This window comes from Mustela putorius, unplaced genomic scaffold (assembly GCF_011764305.1).
Source record: "Mustela putorius furo isolate JIRA1106 unplaced genomic scaffold, ASM1176430v1.1 tig00003942_pilon_pilon_pilon, whole genome shotgun sequence".
Taxonomy (NCBI): Eukaryota; Metazoa; Chordata; class Mammalia; order Carnivora; family Mustelidae; genus Mustela; species Mustela putorius.
Genome location: NW_025422087.1, coordinates 784,532 through 804,346, shown reverse-complemented (window position 1 = coordinate 804,346; position 19,815 = coordinate 784,532). Strand labels below are relative to the sequence as shown.

General features: G+C 43.9%; 1 protein-coding gene across 3 annotated transcripts in view; it reads left to right on the top strand.

Moving 5' to 3' along the window:
* The window catches only part of ATP8A2 (ATPase phospholipid transporting 8A2), a 604,668-nt gene that overhangs the window by 534,091 nt on the left and 50,762 nt on the right, over positions 1–19,815 (top strand). For all 3 annotated transcript variants that reach the window (XM_045069586.1, XM_013049724.2, XM_004780021.3), the window contains exon 34: positions 14,112–14,200. In XM_045069586.1, coding sequence (XP_044925521.1) covers positions 14,112–14,200 — 89 coding nt within the window. The remainder of the gene's footprint in view (positions 1–14,111; positions 14,201–19,815) is intronic.

Here is a 19,815-nt window from a genome sequence, read left to right as displayed (position 1 = left end):
TTTCTTTTTAATCCATTCTGACATCCTGTGTCTTTCGATTGGAGTGTTTGTCTGTTTGCATTCAGAGTAATTATTGATATGTACTTATTGCCATTTTATTGCTGGTTTTGTGAGTGTTTCTGAAGATTTTTCTCTGGTCTGTCCTTTCTCTTTTTCATAGTTTGCTGAAATTCTTTTTTTTTTTTTTTAAGATTTTATTTATTTATTTGACAGAGAGAAATCACAAGTAGATGGAGAGGCAGGCAGAGAGAGAGAGGGGGAAGCAGGCTCCCCGCTGAGCAGAGAGCCCGATGCGGGACTCAATCCCAGGACCCTGAGATCATGACCCGAGCCGAAGGCAGCGGCTCAACCCACTGAGCCACCCAGGCGCCCCAGTTTGCTGAAATTCTTTAGTGATATTTTTGGATTTGTTTCTCTTTATTCTTTACATATTTATTAGTGGATTTTGATTTGTGGTTACCATTGGGTTCGTATATAGCATCTTCTGCATATAGCAGTCTCTATTAACTTGATGGTCATTTGAGTTTGAACCCATTCTTTACCCCTATCCTCCCCACATCTTACGTATATGGTGTCATATTTTATATCCTTTTATTTGGTGAGTTCCTTGACTGTTTTTTTTTACAGAAATACTCATTTGTACTGCTTTTGTGTTTCCTACCTTCACACTGTGGTTTTTGGCCTTTCATTTCCACTCAAAGAGACCCTTTTTAGTATTTCATGCAAGGCTGGTTTAATGGTCATGAACTCCTTTAGTTCCTATTTGTCTGGCAAACTCTTTATCTCTCCTTCTATTCTGAATGATAGCCTGGCTGGATTGATTGTTCTTGGCTGCAAGTTTTGCCCATTCACTACTCTGAATATATATCATGCCACTTTTAGCTTGCAAAGTTTCTGTTGAAAAATCTGCTGATAGGCTTTTGGGGTTTCCTTGGAATGTAACTGTCTTCTTGGAGGATTTAATATTTTGCCATTTTAATTATAATATGTCTTTCATTACAATATGTGAGACATATTATAATAAATCCAAATTAATTACATTTGTAATCCATCTGAAAGTGTGGATCTGCTTTTATTGATTCTGTTAGTGGTTCTCTGTGCCTCCTAGATCTGGATTATCTGTTTTCTTCCACAGATTAGAGAAGTTTTCAGTTACCATTTTTTCAAATTAATTCTCTAGGCTGGTTTCTCTCTCTTCTTCTTCCGAGACTCCTATAATATGAATGTTAATACATCTGGTGGAGTCACTGACTTCTGTAAGTCTATTCTCATTTGCATAATTCTTTTTTTCTCTTTTGTTCAGCTTGCTTACTTTCTACTACTCTGTCTTCTAGGCCATTAATTATTCTGCTTCTTCCCACCTGCTGTTCATTCCATCAAGTGTATTTCTCATTTCATTATTGAGACCTCTCGGCTGTGTTATTCCTTATGTCTGTGTTAACTCTCTCATTGATGTCCTCCATTCTTTTCTCATGCCCAGTGCTTTAAATTCTCCATCAGCCTCGTTATTTTTTTCTGTTGCACTTGGGTTTCCACCTGTGTCCTTGTCTTGTTCTTTTGTTTGAGAAAAATCCCTCTCTCTTCTCATTTTGTCTAAGTCCCTGTGCCTTTTCTTCTGTGTGAGGAAAGTCAGCTATGTCTCCTGTTTTTGAGGGTAGTGGCTTTATGAAGAAGGATGCTGTGGTGCCCTGCTGTGTAGTGTCCCCTGTTCCCCAAGGCCTGGTGCTTCTGAAAGTGTGTCCAGTGTGGGCTGCATGCACTCTGCTATTGTGACCTGACCACTTTTTCCTTCAAGCTAGTCATCTCCAGAAGCTCTTGTTGCTTATTGTGGGCAGTACTTGGTCCCTGGCCTAAATGTGGTAAGTTTTAACTTGGTGTGTTCTGGTCCGCTTGGGAAATGAGGCCTGTCCTCACTCTCTCTGGTACTGAGACCTTGCAAAACTCCCTAGTCAGAAGATGTGGTGTTGGCAGGAGTTTGGGCCAGTCTTCCGGAGGAGGGACCCCCCACCGTGCTGGGAGTGAGGGAACATGACTGAGTGGGGGGCGTTCCACTAGAGTACAGTGAGAGTCAGCATTCTGCTGATTCCTGCAGGTGGCCTTGGGCTTGTGCTGAGGGCAGGGAAGGAAATGGCACTGGCCTGTTCCTTTGTTCTCTGAGCAGTCTCTCCGTGAAGGCTTGTCTCTCTGGGATGTGCTCCAAGATGAGCGAGTAATCCCACTGTGTGCTCCAGGGGCTCTTCAGATCCCTGTTTCCACACTGTATGTCTGTGGGCTATTGCCCTGCCTTTTCTCCAAGAGCAGCACAGTGCCCTCGGAGCTCTTTTAGAACCAACCCTGCTGATCTTTAAAACCCAAAACTTTAATCCCTGTTGATTACAAGAATTCATAAAATTCAGCCCTCTAGCTTCCCAAGCCAATTACTCTGGGGATTCTTTTTCTCCATGTGCTCGTTCCCCTATGAGCTAGTCTGTCTCTTGTCCTCTGCAACCATGGATCCCTCCCCATTACAGTGGCCACAGTCTGTTTCCCAAGTCATATCATTCTACTTTCTAGCTTCGTCGATGTGGCCTCTTCTCTACCTTTAGTTGTGGAGTTGGTCCTTCCAGTCTTCACATCGATTTCTGGAGTATATAGGATGATTTCATAGTTGTCTAGTTGTGTCTGTGGGAAGAGACAAACCTAGGGTCTTCCTGCTCTGATGCCATCTTCCTCTTACCCTCTTTTCTTGGTTTTAACATGAAATGATCTATTTTTCAAATCTTCAGGTGAGACTGGAGATCTAGGATGATATGTCTTATTTATCCTGTGGTTTTTACTCTAATTTAGACTATGCAAATCTTCCAGGTCATATTAGCATTTTTAAAGGTATTCTAAATGCTCAAAGGAGTGATTAATGAGGACTTTTCAGTGAGATAAAATATCTCATATTTAGGATATATGTGTGAGAATGTATACAGTATATTAATTATGCAGTTCCAACTGTCTGCCTCTTCGCTGATTTCAAGTGCACAAGCTGAGGAGACACTCCTTCCTAGGGTCACTCCTGTCACTCCGCATGAGTGGCTGCCAGCCTTATGTACCTTTAAGGCCATCTGCTGGGGCAGAATTTTTTTTATCATCCTCCCAAACAATGATTTGATGTTTTTAGTTTGTGGTTCCTGCCACCAAAGAGCCCACAGAAAAACCTAAAATCTGACACGATCTCCAGGATCTTCAGCTCTAAATTCCTTCCCATCCGTGCTAAGGATAAGGATGGTTGTGGGCTGCTTATTCTATAGCTGTTTAGTTCTCTATGACTGCAGAGAGCTCACTCACTCCTCAGCCCCGTGGAAGCATGTTGGGCTCTTTAACAAAGTCTGGCTTGAGAATTTTCCCCAGCTTCCTGGGACACAGGACTCAGGCAGGGACCATAGTTAGCCTTCTGACATGTACCCACATGGAGAACATTTTTCACGAACAGTTAGAAGCTGTTCTTTTTTCTACTCGGGCACAAAGTTATCAATGGACATCTTTCATCATTGTGGAGTGACAGCTGAGTCCATGCTCTGAGTAGTGATAAGAGCAGTGCCTGGCCTGGTGTCATGATAGGAAGTTCACCTTGATGGGTTAAAAGTAGAAGCACCCTGTTGGCAGTGAGCACAAATGAGCAGTGCTTATGGCTGAGCAGAAAGAATAGAATTTGGCTATTTCACTACTTAGCTATTTTCACTGTGAACACTTGCCGCTCTTTACCAACGAAGAACCTATTTGCAATAGCATTTGGGAATTCTGCATCATACTGTTCAACCTATCCACCCCCCTGAGAGCAGTGGTGGGTAAACCTCCCGACAGTTGGAGCAGAATCTCGTCACCCAGTTCGCCCTCAAAGTTCACTAAAGAATCGCTTGCATCCCTACTGTCCACTTCTAGGATATCCAAGTAAGATCTGGGCTTATCTCAATAGCATACAAGGAAGTAGGTAGTTATGGGAATGTGTCTAATACTTACCATGTGCCATGCACTTTTTATCGTGCTTTGCGTTTATTAATTCATTTAGGCCTCAGGGAATCCCTCATGAGAAAGTATTTTTACCATTTTACAAAGGAAGAAACACAAGCATGGTAGTTAAGTAAGAGTATGCGGCAGATCTGGGATTGGCATCCGGGCGGACTGTCTGTGCTTCTTATGGACTGAGTTTGTTTGTGGCCCCCTAGAATTCATATACTGAAGCCCCCACCCTTCATATAATGATATTTGGAGATGGGGACTTTGAGAGGTGATTAGGTTTAGATGAGGTCATGTGGCGGGGGTGGGGGCCCTCATGATGGGAGTGGTGCCCTCATAAGTGGAGGCATCAGAGAGCTTGCTCCCTCTCCCTCCTCCTCCCTCCTTGCATGGGTGCATGCAGACATACACGCACACGCACACACACATGTCATGTGAGCACAGTGAGAAGGCAACCTTCTATGGACCAGGAAGAGAACTTTCACAAGAGGCCAGCCACTCTGGCACCCTGATCCCGAGATGTCCAGCCTCCAGAACTCTGAGGATATGTGTCTGCGGTCTATGCCCACAGTCGCTGGCATGCTGTTAGGGCAGCCAAAGCTGCCAGACAGTGGTCTTGAAGACCGTGCAATCCAGCCCTGCACAGAAGCTTTTTGAGAAACACCTGCTGCTCACTGTCTTTGGTCTTTCAGATGCCCTTCCTCAGTAGTCCCTCTGCCAAGCTCCTGATTCGAGACGTTGATTTCATCCACTTCTGTGGGAAGAGGAATGAGTGAAACACCTTCGTATTCTACCGTAGGAAGAGCAGGTGACCCATAGGCTGTGTCACAAGGGTGTGTATTCTGACACCAGGCAGCCAAGGAACGAGTGAAGTGAAGCAGCCCCTCTCGGTTCCAGAGCCCTGCCCTCTGCAAGGACAAGAGGGCAGCTTTCAGTACACCAGGAGCCAGCCCCTGGGTCTCTGAACCTTCTAGAGTCAGGAGCCAGCTACTCATAATCATGATGAGGGACACTCGTCTCTCATCTAGGGGCCTGTCACTCAGATGGTGAACAGGTGAGATGGGCCATCTTTATTGGTATCTGTCCTAAATACTGTGCCTTAACGTTGAACCTAATATTCCAAATTACCACAGTAGTTGTAACTGTGAGGCATCAAATTTTTCTCTCAGAAAAATGGATGACTTTCTGTGACAACACAGTGACTCTTTTGCCTTTCTGTGCAACCACATGAGAATTACAATCTAGAAATAGTAATTGTTGAAGTTGTCTATAAACACATGAAATAAGCACTGTGCCACAGACACTCAGACCCTCAGCATAATTTCTGGAAACCAGCAGGCCCACCTCTACAGAAGGAGAGTCAGAGCAGGTACCATGGTGTCCCTGCAGCCCTCCCCAGCCCCCCTGCAGGACAACTGCCCCAAAACACAGAAGACAGAGGCTACATGCATGTCTTCAGTGAATGTCATTTCTTTTGTTCTCGAAGGTAGAAGAGAGTACAGATCGCATATTTTTAAAATTATACACAACCAGTTTTAAACCTGACCTCACTTTGGACATGAGTCCCACATTTCCGAACAGTGATAGCTTATTTCCTTGCCTTAATTTTGTGTACCAGGCCCCGTGCTATGTGGTAAGAATTATCTTCTTATTCAAAAAACCACCTCAGGAAATCAGTGGTCTCTAAAATGGGGTGCTAAGGAGCAAAATAGGAAATCAAAATGACCACTAGCTGGAAAAGGATAAGTTAATAATCCAGAGGATGTCAAGCCTCACCTTTCTCTCTTTCCCAAACAGCCTGTTTGGGAAAATTGGGAGCTGTCTCCTTACCCGGTAGGGAGTAAACAAGAGTTTAAATGTTTTCCATAGATTTTTTTTAAAATCACCCCATTCTACATGCCCTGAAATAAGAGTTCCCTCCCTTGGGTGGGGATGGAGTGTGGTGAGTGGAGTTTGTGTTGGCTTCAGAGTTTTCCTTCTGGAGGTTTTAACTTTGTCACAGCTGCCCTGCCAGGCACTGAGGAAAGGCCCCCAGTCCCGTGGCTTCTGTCTAAGTAGTCCACGTGATGATGATAGTGTTTGTCAGAGCAGACCCCACAGGACAATGTCATTACCACAGTGAACCACTCAAGTAGAAATCACTGACGGTACCAAATGCGGTGAAGACATGGAACAAGAGGAGTGCTTCCACCCATCTCACTCATACAGCTGCCTCAGTGGACACGTGGGCCATTTCTTAAAGGGTACTCAGTACAAGCATCCCTCGTCTCGTGCTTCACAGATCCTGCGCCTTTTACAAACTGAAGGTCTGTGGCCACCCTGCCTTGAGCAAGCCTACGGGTGCCATTTTCCTAACAGCCTTTGCTTACTTTGCCTCTGGGTCACAGATCGGGGAATAACTTCAACTCTCAAGTCTATTTATTGAAGAAATATGTTTTGAAAAGCTCTCGCTGTCATAGAAACTGATCCGTCTGATAGATCTCGGCAAAGTCCACTGAAAATCTTCTGGAAAGGATTCACCATTCTAGATGCCTTTAAGAACATTCATGATTGATGGGAAGAGGTCAAAATATCCACATTCACGGGAGTTTGGTTCCCACCGTCCTGGAGGACTTGGAGGGGTTCAGGGCGTCCACGGAGCCAGTCACCGCAGAGGGGGGTGGAAACAGCAAGAGAACTGGAGTTAGAAGTGGGGCGGGAAGATGGGCCCACACGGCTGCCGTCTCATGATCAGACTTGGACAGACGAGGAGCTGCTTCTCGTGGATGAGCCAGGAAAGTGGATTCTTGAGCTGGAATCTGCTCCTGGCGGAGATGCCGTGAAGACTGTTGCAGTGACCACAAAGGATTTAGTATCTTACATCAACTTTGCTGAGAAAGCAGCAGCAGGGTTTGACAGGATTGACTCTAATTCTGAAAGAAGTTCTACTGTGAGTGAAATGCTAACCAAACAGCATCACATGCTACAGAGGAATCGTTCATGAGAAGAAGAGTGACTCAGTGCAGCAAACTTCACTGTTGTCTTCTAAGAAACTCCTCCCCCTGCGCCAGCCTTCAACATCTCCCACCCTGATCATTCAGCAGCCACTGACACGGAGGCGGGACCCTCCACCAGCAAAAAGATCCCAACTCGCTGAAAGCTCAGATCAGTTATTTCTTAGCAATAAAGTACTTTTAAATTAAGGCATGTTCATTGTTTTTTAAGACATAATGCTATTGTACACTTAACAGACTACAATATAGTTGTACACCTAACTTTTATATACACTGGGAAACCAAAAATCCATTCGACTTGCTTTATTGCAATATTCACTTTATGGCAGTGGTCTGGAACCGAACCCACAATATCTCTGAGGTCTGCCTACACTTTCCATATGACAGAACCACCCCATTTCCAGGTGTGTACCCCCACAGAAGCAGAAACATATGCACACAAAATGACTTGTACAAACATGTGGAGAGCAGTCTTACTCTTAATAATAGCCCCAAACTACAAGGAACCCAAATGTCTATTCATAGGAGATTGGCTAAACAAATTGTGACATATTCACATGAGAGAATACTAGTAAAAAAAAAATTTTTTTTAAAGTGAATTATAGACACACACGAGAACATAGATGAATCTCAAAGGCACCATGTTAGATGAATGAAGCCAGATTCGAAAATATGAGTACTTTCCCATTTAGATCAAATTCGAAAATAGGCAAAATAACTATAGTACTGAATCTGGGCAGGGACTGAATATTCTGTTGGCGCACACAGGTGTACTTACAAAGGTGTAGACAGTCGTCACAACTCTGAACTAAATCCTTAAGATTTGTGCATTTGAGTGTGTTTAAGTTATAACCCCCCTGCAAGCATTTCTTTATCCTCCTGGAGGTTGAATATACTTTTTCAAGAGCAGAAGGGGATGCTTTTTGAAAAAAACCCATATCATGTGACCATGTCAATCACCCACCACTAACTTTTCAGTGTTTCAAAATAGTAGTATCCATTGATAAGGCAATCTTATGCTTCGGTAATAATAATAATAATAATAATATAATAATGATGATGAAGCCCACTGTTCAAAAATAGACTGTTTGTTATATGTTCTGTTTTGAATGACCCCATGTTTGTAGGAATGATATTTTTAGGTGGTTACTTATCCTCTCCCACCATGGGGCATTTCAGGGGGAGTCTGAGGCAGCAGATTTTTGGGCTGGAGGTTTTAGCTTCAAATCCCCTTTTGTGCAGGTAGACCAGGAAATACCACTGAATTGGCATTTAAATATCAGGATCAGGCATGTGGCGTAGTTTCTGAGTTAGCCCCGGTATGAAGGTGCTTCTGGAATCACTTGGTGGTTTTTCTAAAAATGCATTTGCCTTTACAGAGTGCTTGGTAGGGTAATCTTCAGAGGATGTTCCTTTGAAGACTGCCAAGAGGTGTCTTCCCCATTTCGGTACAACTAAGCTTAAAATTGGCACCAGGTCATTGGCATCTTGTACAGGGGATGAGTGGGCATGCACGACCCCAGGAAAGAAACCCAATTTCAGCCTGAATTTGCATCCTCTCTCCTGTGGCAAGTGAGTGCAGCCGCACTCCTTTGGTTATGGGGCCACGGGAAATTTTTTCCCACTGCACTGTGGAGTCCACACCTGTGAGGTTTCCTCACGCTCCAAGAATTCCTCGTGAGGGATGGATTTGTGTGGCACACCTGCCTCCCAGCCCAGGCTGGGGTCGGGTATGCTGCTCCCAAACATGTCCGCTGTTGCCCCGTCACCCAGAGCAAATAGTGTTCAAACACACACTGGTCCAGGTTTTCTTTTACTTCCATTTTGAACTTGGTGCCCTGGGTTTCTGGTGTTAAATTGAAGTCAGGCTCACACTTGGAGCAAGATGGCATGTCTGCACTTGGAGATATTGTCTCCTGCCCCGGCACAGGCAAGTTGGGGAAGAAGGAAGCTCCTCATTCCTCATGCTGGGGAGAAGGAGTAGGGTTTGGAGCCAAGCAACATGTGTTTGAATGTGGCAGCAAATTTGGGGTGGGGGTGGGGGTTGCAGAGTTAAATTTTCTTCTGCGACATGGGAACTGTGAGGGATTAAATGGGAAGGCCTGGCACTTAGTGATGTGTGAAGAAATCCTAGTCCCTTCTCCCGGCAGCTGAGCTGTCTCCCTTCTCCACGGTCAGTATTGTTTCCCCTGTGCCCCACGCTGGGAGTGCAGACTGCCCTTACCTGGCTCTGGTTCCTTCTGCTTCCTTTTTAAAACTTCTCAGATGCCTGGGTGCCTCAGTCAGTTAAGCGTCTGCATTCAGCTCAGGTCATGGTCCTTGGGTCCTGGGATCGATTCCTGAATCAGGCTCCTTGCTCACCCTCTGCCTCTTCCCCATTATTCCGGCTTGTGCATCCGCTCTCAAAAAGAAATAAAATCTTTAAAAAATAAAACAAAGCAAAACTTCTCATCTATCACCACTTTCGTGGGTGGCTAGACCAGGGCTCGTGTGTGTGTGCCCGCACGCGCGCGCGCGCGTGTGTGTGTGTGTGTGTGTGATTAGTAGCAGCAGTGAAAGCACTAATCCCTGGTCAATCCCATTGTGGGTGTCCTTGATTAATATCCCTGGTCTAACCTGACTGTTGTCCTGAGGAGCTCATTACCATCAGAGAAGCCTCCAGTCCTATCAGGGCTCCCCCTGTTCGGGCCCTAATGTGTCAACTCATTTCATCCACCTGAGCCTCAGGTTACCCACAGTGGGTTCCTATGCATTTGGCACCTGACTGGTTTCAGGTCAGTGTTAGTAAAGATGTGTTAACTGATGGGTACATTCTTCCCAGTAGCACAGCAAGAGGATGCTTTTAAAACCTCAATAGTGTTTAGAAGGGGTGAGGACAGAGGGTAATTTAAGTCACCCAGACCAGCTCAATAAACCTTTTTTTTTCTATGCTAAGAAAATAAAAATGTAATTAAATTTAAGTAATTAAAGCTATGGCCTTAAAGTTTTCAGGACTTGGGACCTTGGTCATTCTGTAAAAAATTGTAGAAACCTTTCTGGAGACATGTATTTAGGTTATATATAGGAAATCTTCTCAGCTCCAAGTTGTAAAAACCAATAACAAAACAATATTTAAAATCTCTGACTTCTGTTCACTTGACAGAGGGCTTCCTATTTCCAACAAAGCAATTCAAAATTCATTGTCCTGACTTCCCTCAGCAGCTAAAATTCCCAGTTTCCTATCTGTTTTAAGTAGTACCTTCTTATAAAGTGTTATTTTTAAATGACCCTGCTCTTTGATCAGTATACCTAGTAGACGATCGAGGACGTAGCCTCATGAGTGTAGCCCGAAGGATTCCACCTTCTGGGGACTGTGCACCACCCTAGGCATGTGGAGCCATGAGCAAAACTCAAGGTCCCCTCTCGGTGCTGCGGCTGGACTGGCCACACCGCCTGGCCCAGAAGCGAGAGGGCTGTCGGTGGAAGGCTGGACTTACAGAGGGAGTTGGGGGATGGAGGGTGGGCTTGAAGTAAATGTTTCTTTCCTGTGAGGAAGACATGTTTCCTGCCATGCCATTTCATGCATCATTCCTGCCCACGCAAGCATGCCCATATGAAAGGGGGTGGTAGTGTCAGGTCCCCCAAAGCCAGGGCTACTCATTGTTTTTGAAGTCCCAGAACATGTCTGTGAAAGGTAAAGAAATGCTAGAGCAGGATTCACAAAAATTAGGATCTATATTAATATAGAGATATGTGTATAATGCTTAAGAGTTAAAGACACAATAACCTGCAGGGGATTTCATCAGGACATAGCATCTCAAGTTCAGTTTCCAGATTTGGCCTAATTATGCCGTTCACTGCTCCCCCCATTGCCATGATAGGTCTGTTGTACGAGGTGCCAGGCCCTGGAGGTTTCCTTAGCGGTATGACATGACCTTTCTCCATGTCGACAAATACGAATCCCACTCTCGTTGCTTCACAGAGGCCCACGGTGTGTAGGGACCACCATAGCTTAAGCCGTGTTCTTGGATGTTTCTTTCTTTCTTTCTTTGGTAGCAGCACTACGTGGATATTCTTACACTTGCTACTTCTGATCTTTTCTCATTTCCTTAGGATGAACTTGGTGAGATAAAATCCACGGGGCACAATATACTCACATAGTTTTGAGGTTTAGAATGACTCTTTCAGAAAACCAGCACTCTTGTTTTAGAAAATGAAAGCAAGTCCAATGCCAGGGTAGAGTTTGGCTCTGCCCCAGACCTCATTGCTTCTCAGAGTCATCGTGGTCAAGTTTCGAGTACCACATTGAGCCATATGCCAGAGTTCAGAGACAAGATGGGCATGGTCAGGCATGGGTTTTGGGGTACAGGCGAAGAAGCTGTGGGGACACGCACAGAGACAGAAGCCCTGCTCAGGCGCAGTCAGATGGCCCAACAAGGGCCTCAGTGGTGTGGTCGGACCCCCAGAATGGAAGACAGAAGCCAGAGAAAGAGTTGAAGCTTGTATGCCACACTGGGATCAGGGTGAACCCCACCTTTTGCACTTGAAGAGGGCTGCCCTGAGCCCCCTTTGATTTTTAGCCCTACCAACTCCCTTCAAGTGTCCCCAACCCTACATGTGCCTCAGCCCCACTGCCCGCCTACCCTTGGAAAGCTTTGTACCACTTTGTAATGAGTTCTGGCAAAACCTGTCTATTCCAGCAGAACCACATGGTGAGGTGTCCAGAAAAGCAAACCAAGGAATGTAAAGTGTTCTGTTCTGTCACTTTGGTCCCCTTTCTAAGTAGCCCACTCTTCCAGACCAGCTTGCCAGCTCCATGCTCCTGGCCATGCTCCCTGGAAACCAAACTCCAAGGATTCTAGAAGCCCTGGTCCTTGTTTCTTTCAGTGCAAAGTTATCCCTCCCTCTGTTACTGCCCTAAATTCTCTTTTCAACTCCTTGCCTGATTTAACTTGGCCTTGCAACTCTCTTTCTTAAAACCCTCCACCCAAAACTGACTGTGACTCAGCATTCCAGGAACAAGCAAATCCCATCAAAGGCAGTGCCTGTCCTTCAGCCTTCCTCTTAGAACTGCTCTCCACGCTGCCCCTCTGCAGCTCTGGAAATCCTGTTTATCTTTCTGGACACATCTCACATTCTATCTTCTTTAAGAAGTCTTACCAGCTTTCTAGCGTTCTGAAAGCCCGTAAAATGTGATCGTGATCCATATCATATTCCATGGTGTCTAGTGTCCAGATGGCCCCTGACATCAGATGGACTTTCACCTTCACAATCGTTCTACTTTATGATGACGTGAGAGTGATATGCATTCACTAGAAACCATACTTGGAATTTTGAATTTGGATCTCTTCCTGGGCTAGCAGTACGTGGCACAATCCTCGCTCGTGATGCCGGAGGCTGGCCACTCCCTGCCAACCACATCACCACGAAGGTAGATCACCGACCCACTGACAGCCATTCTGCATCCAGACAGTGCAGTTAGTTAGTTAGTGACTAACACATGTGTTAGTCACTTTCAGTGCGGTATTTGATACATTACATGAGATACACAACACTTTATTATATTTTCAGTCCTGTTTTCTGTCTCTTTTTTTATTGAAGTATGGGTGATACACGTTACATTATTTTTAGGTGTATAACATGGTGATTTGACAAGCCTGTTCATAGTGTAGCTACCCTGTGTCACTGTACTGCACTGTTACTATAGCATTGACTCTATTCCCTCTGCTGTCCACTTCATCCCCATGACTTAGTCATTCCATCACTGCAAGTCCGTACCTTCCACTCCCCTTAGACTGTTTTGCCCATCCCCCACCCACTCTCCCCTCTGGCAACCACCAATTTGCTCTCTGTATTTATGGATTTTTTTTTTCTATTTTTGTTTGTTCATTTGCTTTTTTAGATTCCACATGTAAGCTTTCACTTACGGCCTTTGGTTTTGCTCTATCTTATTTCACTTAGCATAACTTCTAGGCCAGAAATGGCAAAAATAGGACTCCTTTTTATGGCTACGTAATATTTCTTGTGTGTGAGTGATTGTGTACGTGTGTACATATACACAATATCCTCTTTCTCCACTCATCTATGGATGAACACTTAGGTTGCTTCCATTTCTTGACTATTGTAAATAAGGCTAAAATAAATAGAAGGGTGCATACACCTTTCAAATTAGTGTTTTGTTTTCTTGGGGTAAATACCCAGTAGTGAAATTACTGGATCAGGATGGTATTTCTATTTTTAATTTTTTGAGGAACCTCTGTGCAGTCTTCCACATCAGTACTATATTATAAAATGGGCAAAAGACTATTTAAAAAAAAAAAGATTTTATTTATTTATCTGAGAGAGAATGAGCAGGGAGAATAGCAGAGGGAAAGGGAGAAGCAGACACCCTGCTGAGCCCAACATGGGTCAGGACACTGAGTTCATGACCTGAGCCAAAGGCAGATGCTTGACTGACTGAGCTGTCCAGAGGCCCCGGCAAAAAGCCTATCTTGTAATAGATGGCTTTGCCCAATTATATGATGTCCAGTAGTTTAGGTGTATTGAATGCATTTTTGACTTGGGATATTTTCAGTTTATGTTGGGTTTATTAGGATGTGATCCCATCATAAGTCAAGGATAATCTGTAGATAATACCACACAATAGAGTGTGTGTGTACTTACAACTTTAGTTTCCTTGAGGGCAAAGACGATAACCATCCCTTTTCCTCTTCTGGGTGTTGAGAATCACCTTGTCTTGCATGAAGGTTCTGCTTCCATGAGTGACTGAGCAGTGAAGGAACATGAATTCATAGATAGGCCAAGTAGATGTGAGGAGCCCAGTAAAGTTCATCGGATAGAGGAGTCTGGCTCTAGCTTTCTCTAAAGGATGGTTTTGATGTCAACATTCTGACTAGACCCTCTATATAAAAGCACTTTATAGACAGAGGGAGACAGTGACACTTTTAAAAATAAAAGGTGCAAAGAGCTGATGGAGATCAACAGGTGCTCACTACATAAGGTCCCTTTGACATCCGTCTTAGGTTTATGTTTTCACTGTGGTTGAATTTAGTGCTTTCTGTCATTTTTGTGTCATGGAATGTTTCACATTGGTTAAATTACATCTGCTTTTGAAAGAACAAGTATTAACACACGTGTCACTCCTGTTTCTTGCAGGCGACAATGGTCCTGAGCTCCGCACACTTCTGGCTGGGATTATTTCTGGTGCCCACAGCATGTTTAATGGAAGATGTAGCCTGGAGAGCGTAAGTGAAGGGTGACATAGTCACCCTAAGTCTTGCTTATCTGTCCTTGCAGTCACCTGTCATGAACCTGACCATAGGATATTTCATGCTGTGGGATATTCTAAAGGAACAGGTCTTCTGCTATCTGCCAGCAACAGATGTAAAGGATGTTGGGGGTTTGGGTTTCTTGTGGTTTTCTTTTTTTCTTTTAACCTGTGCTTCACCTCGATAGGAGAATATAGACAAAGAGGAGTCCCAAGATAGGCTGTGTGAAGGTCAATAGGTGTGAAGCTTGTGCATGATTTTAAAGTAGGGTTTCTAAGTACAGATTCATTCCATCAGGTTTAGGAAGCATAACTCAAAATTCATTTCTCCTTATATAAAAAAATCAATGCCTAAGCAGTTACAAATATAAACTGGCTTTAAATCCTAGACTTAAACGAAAATTGTGTATATGTAAGTCATTTCAAATTAGAAAATAACTTGGAATGAAGTATTCTTCATTTCTCCAATAATTCACAGTAGAACTCCTTCAAATATAATTTATTTTGAGTGTCAGTGTACAGGTCTATGAGAATTAATCACAAAGGTGAAATTATAATGTAGGTTAAGTAGGAAATAATTCATGCTCAGTTTTTGCTTATATGTTCCAGAATACATTATTTCCAAAATATCTTGTGCACAAGGTAAGCTAAGCAACTAAGTTGCAAGATAATGTTAATTTTAGTTTCATCCACGAGAAAGAGATGGAAGACTCCAAAAGAGATAATATTGATTTTTGTTTGGGGTAGGCTGATTCCTCCTACAAACAGTTGCCAACTTTCCCTGAAAATTGAGACTCCTTGATTGGTTTTACTTTGGGCAAAGCATAATTATTTTGGGGCCTTGAGGTAGAGAATTGAGACTTTAATCCAAACCTTCCAGGAAAAGACATCAGATTTCATTTTTATCTCCCCCCTTCCTCCCACACTCAATGAGAATTGTTCTTGCCTGACAGTTAAGGATATTTTTTGAAAAAGTCTTCATTTTGGCATTATCTTGACAACCAGTGATGCCTAATGCAGAGAGAGTGAGGAAGAGAGAGAATTGTATAGCACATATTTGGGGTGCTTTTTTTTTTCTCTTCACTAAGTTTTGCAACTATTAGCAAAAATTAAATAATTCTAATTTACTAAATGCCCTGATTTACCAATAGTTCCCTTTTATCTGCTAGAACCATATTCTATAAACAGCTGAATTGGACTCCTTCAAAATGAAATTATTGTAGCCAGGAAAGATGTTTTCTTAATCTAATAAATGCACTGAAACAAAATGCTAGTTCTATTATTTGTTCTTGTAGCACATAGCCCAGTTGTGGCATGCTATATTACCTTGCTAAATTTCTTCAGTTTTACATGACAAGTTAGTTTTAGGTAAATCCAACATGGTACTGGCTACATCAGATCACGTTACAATTTATAGCGATTGAGAATAGAAATATGACTATGAATCACTCTCAGCCTATTTTAATTCAACTATCTTGATTAACATCCTGAAAAAAAATGTTTATTGAGTCTCTGTATTTGCCAAGTGAGACTTTAGCAGCAGTATCTTTCTACTCTTTCAAAAAGTGGTTGCAGATTATAATGTCTCTACCTCCTGTCAGTCTTCTGGATCTTTTCCAGTCCATTCCAAGTAAAACTTACCAGTCACCAGTGAAGTAAATTATTCCTTTAAACAGGACTTGTTTTTGGTTTCCCCTAGTACTATAAAACTAGCACCATTTACATTTTAGCAAGGATAAATCCAAGGACACTGCTTCCAGCTCCACCATATGGAAAGAGTGGAAGTCACTTTTTGCCAGAAGCTTGCCAGCCAGGTAGGAGAAGGGACCAGGCACTATGAAGGAGGTGCTGGTCAGGGGCCAGCAGTGGCAGACCCTGGGCATTGTCCTACCTGCTGCCTCCTGCCCAGGACAAGCGCAGAGAAGAGCCCTTCCCAAGAGCAGTGGGCTTTTCTAGCAGCTTTGGGCTGAGCTGGAAAGACTCCTACTCAATTCCGGAGGCACTTACAGAAATGTACTTTTGTCTGGTTTTATTTAGGGAAGCCAGGGAGAATGGACTACATTGGCTCTCCCCGGCAGTATTTGCCCAAAGTACATGCTTAATTTTTAATACACATGTAATGTCTAAATTAGAGTCACCACTGTCCTCAAAGACAAGCATCTGGCCAGCTTATCTGGGAATTTTCCCTGAGATCAGGGGGCCCGGGTTTTATCTTATATTATACTCCCAGCCTGAAATAGATGTTGTTGGGTCCAGTAAATTTCAGAGGCTTCTCCTGGAGGTGGAAGCAGACTCAGAGTTGCTCACCTCTGCCAAGTCCACCATCCAGGACTGTGATTTCTCTCTCTTTTTTTTTTTTTTTTTTAAAGATTGTATTTATTCATTTATTTGACAGACAGAGATCACAAGTAGGTAGAGAGGCAGGCGGGGGGGGGAGGGGGGGGGAAGCAGGCTCCCTGCCAAGCAGAGAGCCCGATGTGAGGCTCCATCCCAGGACTCTGGGATCATGACCTGAGCCAAAGGCAGAGGCTTTAACCCACTGAGCCACACAGGTGACCCGTGATTTCTCTTTCTGAGCTTCCACTTCCTACAACATGTTCTGTTTTCCCTTCCTGCACACTGAGCAAAAACATGAACCTGATTGTCCACAGCCACCCTTCATTTGGTTCCAACTGTCAACTCTTTATTGAAACACGATGTGCTCTGGCTCTCCTTGGAGGTCCACGGAGAGTTTGAATGAAGTGAACCAGAATCCCGGGGCCACGAAGGGCCTGTGCCATGACAGCGACATGGAGCCGAGTTCACGGGACGGTTACGTTTTCTCATCTTGCCTTGGACCAATTTTTTTTTTAATTTTTTTATTTTTTCAGTGTTCCAAGTTTCATTGTTTATGCACCCCACCCAGTGCTCCATGCAATACGTGCCCTCCTTAATAGCCACCGCCAGGCTCACCCAACCCTCCACCCTCTCCCCTCCAAAATCCTCAGTTTGTTTCTCAGCCTTGCACCAATCTTATAGACCTCTTGTCTTGTTTTGAATTTTAGTGGTTAACTACTTTGAAAGAGCTTTTAAATCCCTAGCAGACCCGCAGGCCCACACTTTCATGTGTCTTTCTAGAGGCGCTTAACAAAGTGAGCTGCTCTCTTTCTGCATTTTCCCCCTTACTTTGTCCAGTCCCTTTCTGCCATTTTAGGACCTAGACACTCTAGAGTCAGGAAAAAAAAAATAGAAAGAAACTCAGCATGAGGTAATTTAGTCATTTTTTCCATGAAGTCTGTCAGCTTTCTGCTTGAAGATCCATTACTAGACTATCTTAAGTCAGATTTGGACACCATAAAGTAGCTGCTCTTTTATCCTGTCAACCATAATTTTCACGAGGGACCAAACTAACACATCTTTTACTGGAATAATTGATTAATTGATTGATTATATGTGATACCTGGCTAATGAGTATTTTTATGAGGAGCATGAAGTTTAAATTGCCCAGAACTACTTTAATATCCTTTAGCTTACACACTTCCAAAATGTTTACCCATGACAGCATTCTTAGGTAAGCTGCTGTGTACTTATTCTCATTTAGGAGAAATTCGTTAGTTGCTTTACAAAAATAATGTAAAGCTCAAGGCCACTGAACACAGGAACCAGTCTTCTTTTATCTAACTGTATCTCTTATGCTTTACCCATCAACTCACAATATGTTCAGCAATTCCAGAATGACTTCATTTCCTTATTATAATCCCAGATAGGCAGTTAAATGGAAATAAAAGGTAATACAAAATTTCTGTATACAAATGAGTCTTGATATTTTTGTAAAAAAAAAAAACTTTCTACCTATAATAAGTTCATGTGAAGCACACCGTATTTACATTTTCATCCACATTTAGAATTTAATGTCTCCTTCTGACTTGCTACTTTTCCATGCAAAAAAAAAGTCAAGGAGAAAAAGCTTCTGGGGGCGGGGCGGGAGGGGGATGAAAATCTAAACCAATCCGCTTATTTTATTTTTTTTTAAAAGATTTTATTTATTTATTTGACAAAGAGAAATCACAAGTAGTCGGAGAGGCAGCCAGAGAGAGAGAGAGGAGGAAGCAGGCTCCCTGCTGAGCAGAGAGCCCGATGCGGGACTCGATCCCAGGACCCTGAGATCATGACTGAGCCGAAGGCAGCGGCCTAATCCACTGAGCCACCTAGGCGCCCCCCAATCTGCTTATTTTAAAAGTCCCTTCTAACCTGGAGTTATCCGAGGCTCCCCGAAGCTCTTGCACTCTGACAGTGGCCAAGCAGCCCCACCCACCTTGCCCCTTCTGTAGTCAGTTTCTTGACGCGGGTTAGATGGAGCAGCCCTGGGCCACTGGGGATAAGCCGCTCCTGGATAATGGGGCCCACTCGGTCACAGCTGTGGCTGAGCAAGCCAAACCCCAGCTCCTGGTGAGACCTAAATTGCATGCCAGGGGCTAATGCTCAAAGACTGGCTTTTCACAGGTGGACTTTGATGGGGGGATCATTTATCTAATTAAGGCTTTATTAGATAGAGGCTGCTGAGAAAGTGGTTTTGCACCGCTAACATTGCTTCTACCCCAGTGCGCACAGAGAAGGACTCACAGAATCGTCCCCAGCATCGCCACCCAGTGTTCTCGAATAGTGATCAAGTTTCCAGGCTAGCCTGTGGGAGCTAGCCTCGTGGAAATACTATGAAAATGTTGAGTAACTCTTGGACACAGATGAGTTTCATCCACTGAGAACATGCGCAGTGCCTGGTGATCATTTCCTTCTGAGGTGATTTTATGAATGAGCCCACACCAGCAGCTTCGATGCAGTGGGCCAGATTCTCTCTCCCTTGGCCTAAGGTATAGATTTCCAGGGCCCTGCACCCACGGGCCCAGCCTTCCTGTCCCTAGCCTATTTCTTTTCTTTTCTTTTTCTTTTTCTTTTTTTTCCGGCATACAGTATTCCTTGTTTTTGCACCACACCCAGTGCTTCATGCAATCCGTGTTTAGCCTATTTCTTGATGATGCCCTTGTCACCCAGCCCAGAAGAGAACTCTGAGGGCTGTTCCAGAGGTTGGGGAGCCCCACTTGCTCTGTGTGAGGAGAAAGAGGAATGAGGGGAAGACAGTGGTGAAGCGAGGAGGGCCCTGAAACCGAGCACACACTCAGCCTCAGGACCGGCACGCATGTCATTCTGGGGCCTGGGAAATCAATCCAGCAGGGTGAATCCTGCTGCAGTGTGGCTTGCAACTCGGGTTGTCTTGGTACCATTCTAGCCCCATGAGCCCATGAGATGAAAGTTGGGGGCGCAGCATATTCAGTAATACGGAACAGTGTAAAATTTTTGCCTGTCTCCTGCAAAACGTTAAATGTTTTCTCATTTCTTGTTTAAATTAAAATTCCACCGCCTCTGCTTTGAACTGCGGAATGTTATCACTACTGAGTCCCCGGACTCAGCTTGGTGTAATTAAGGTATTATGTGTTAAAACCTGTGCGGCCTAGTGCTCGTGTTTACTTTGGAGGAAAGGAATGGCAGGCGCATATACAGTGTCTTCGGACTAATACTCCATTATAGATTAATTTGGAGTGTTAGGGGATGACTGGG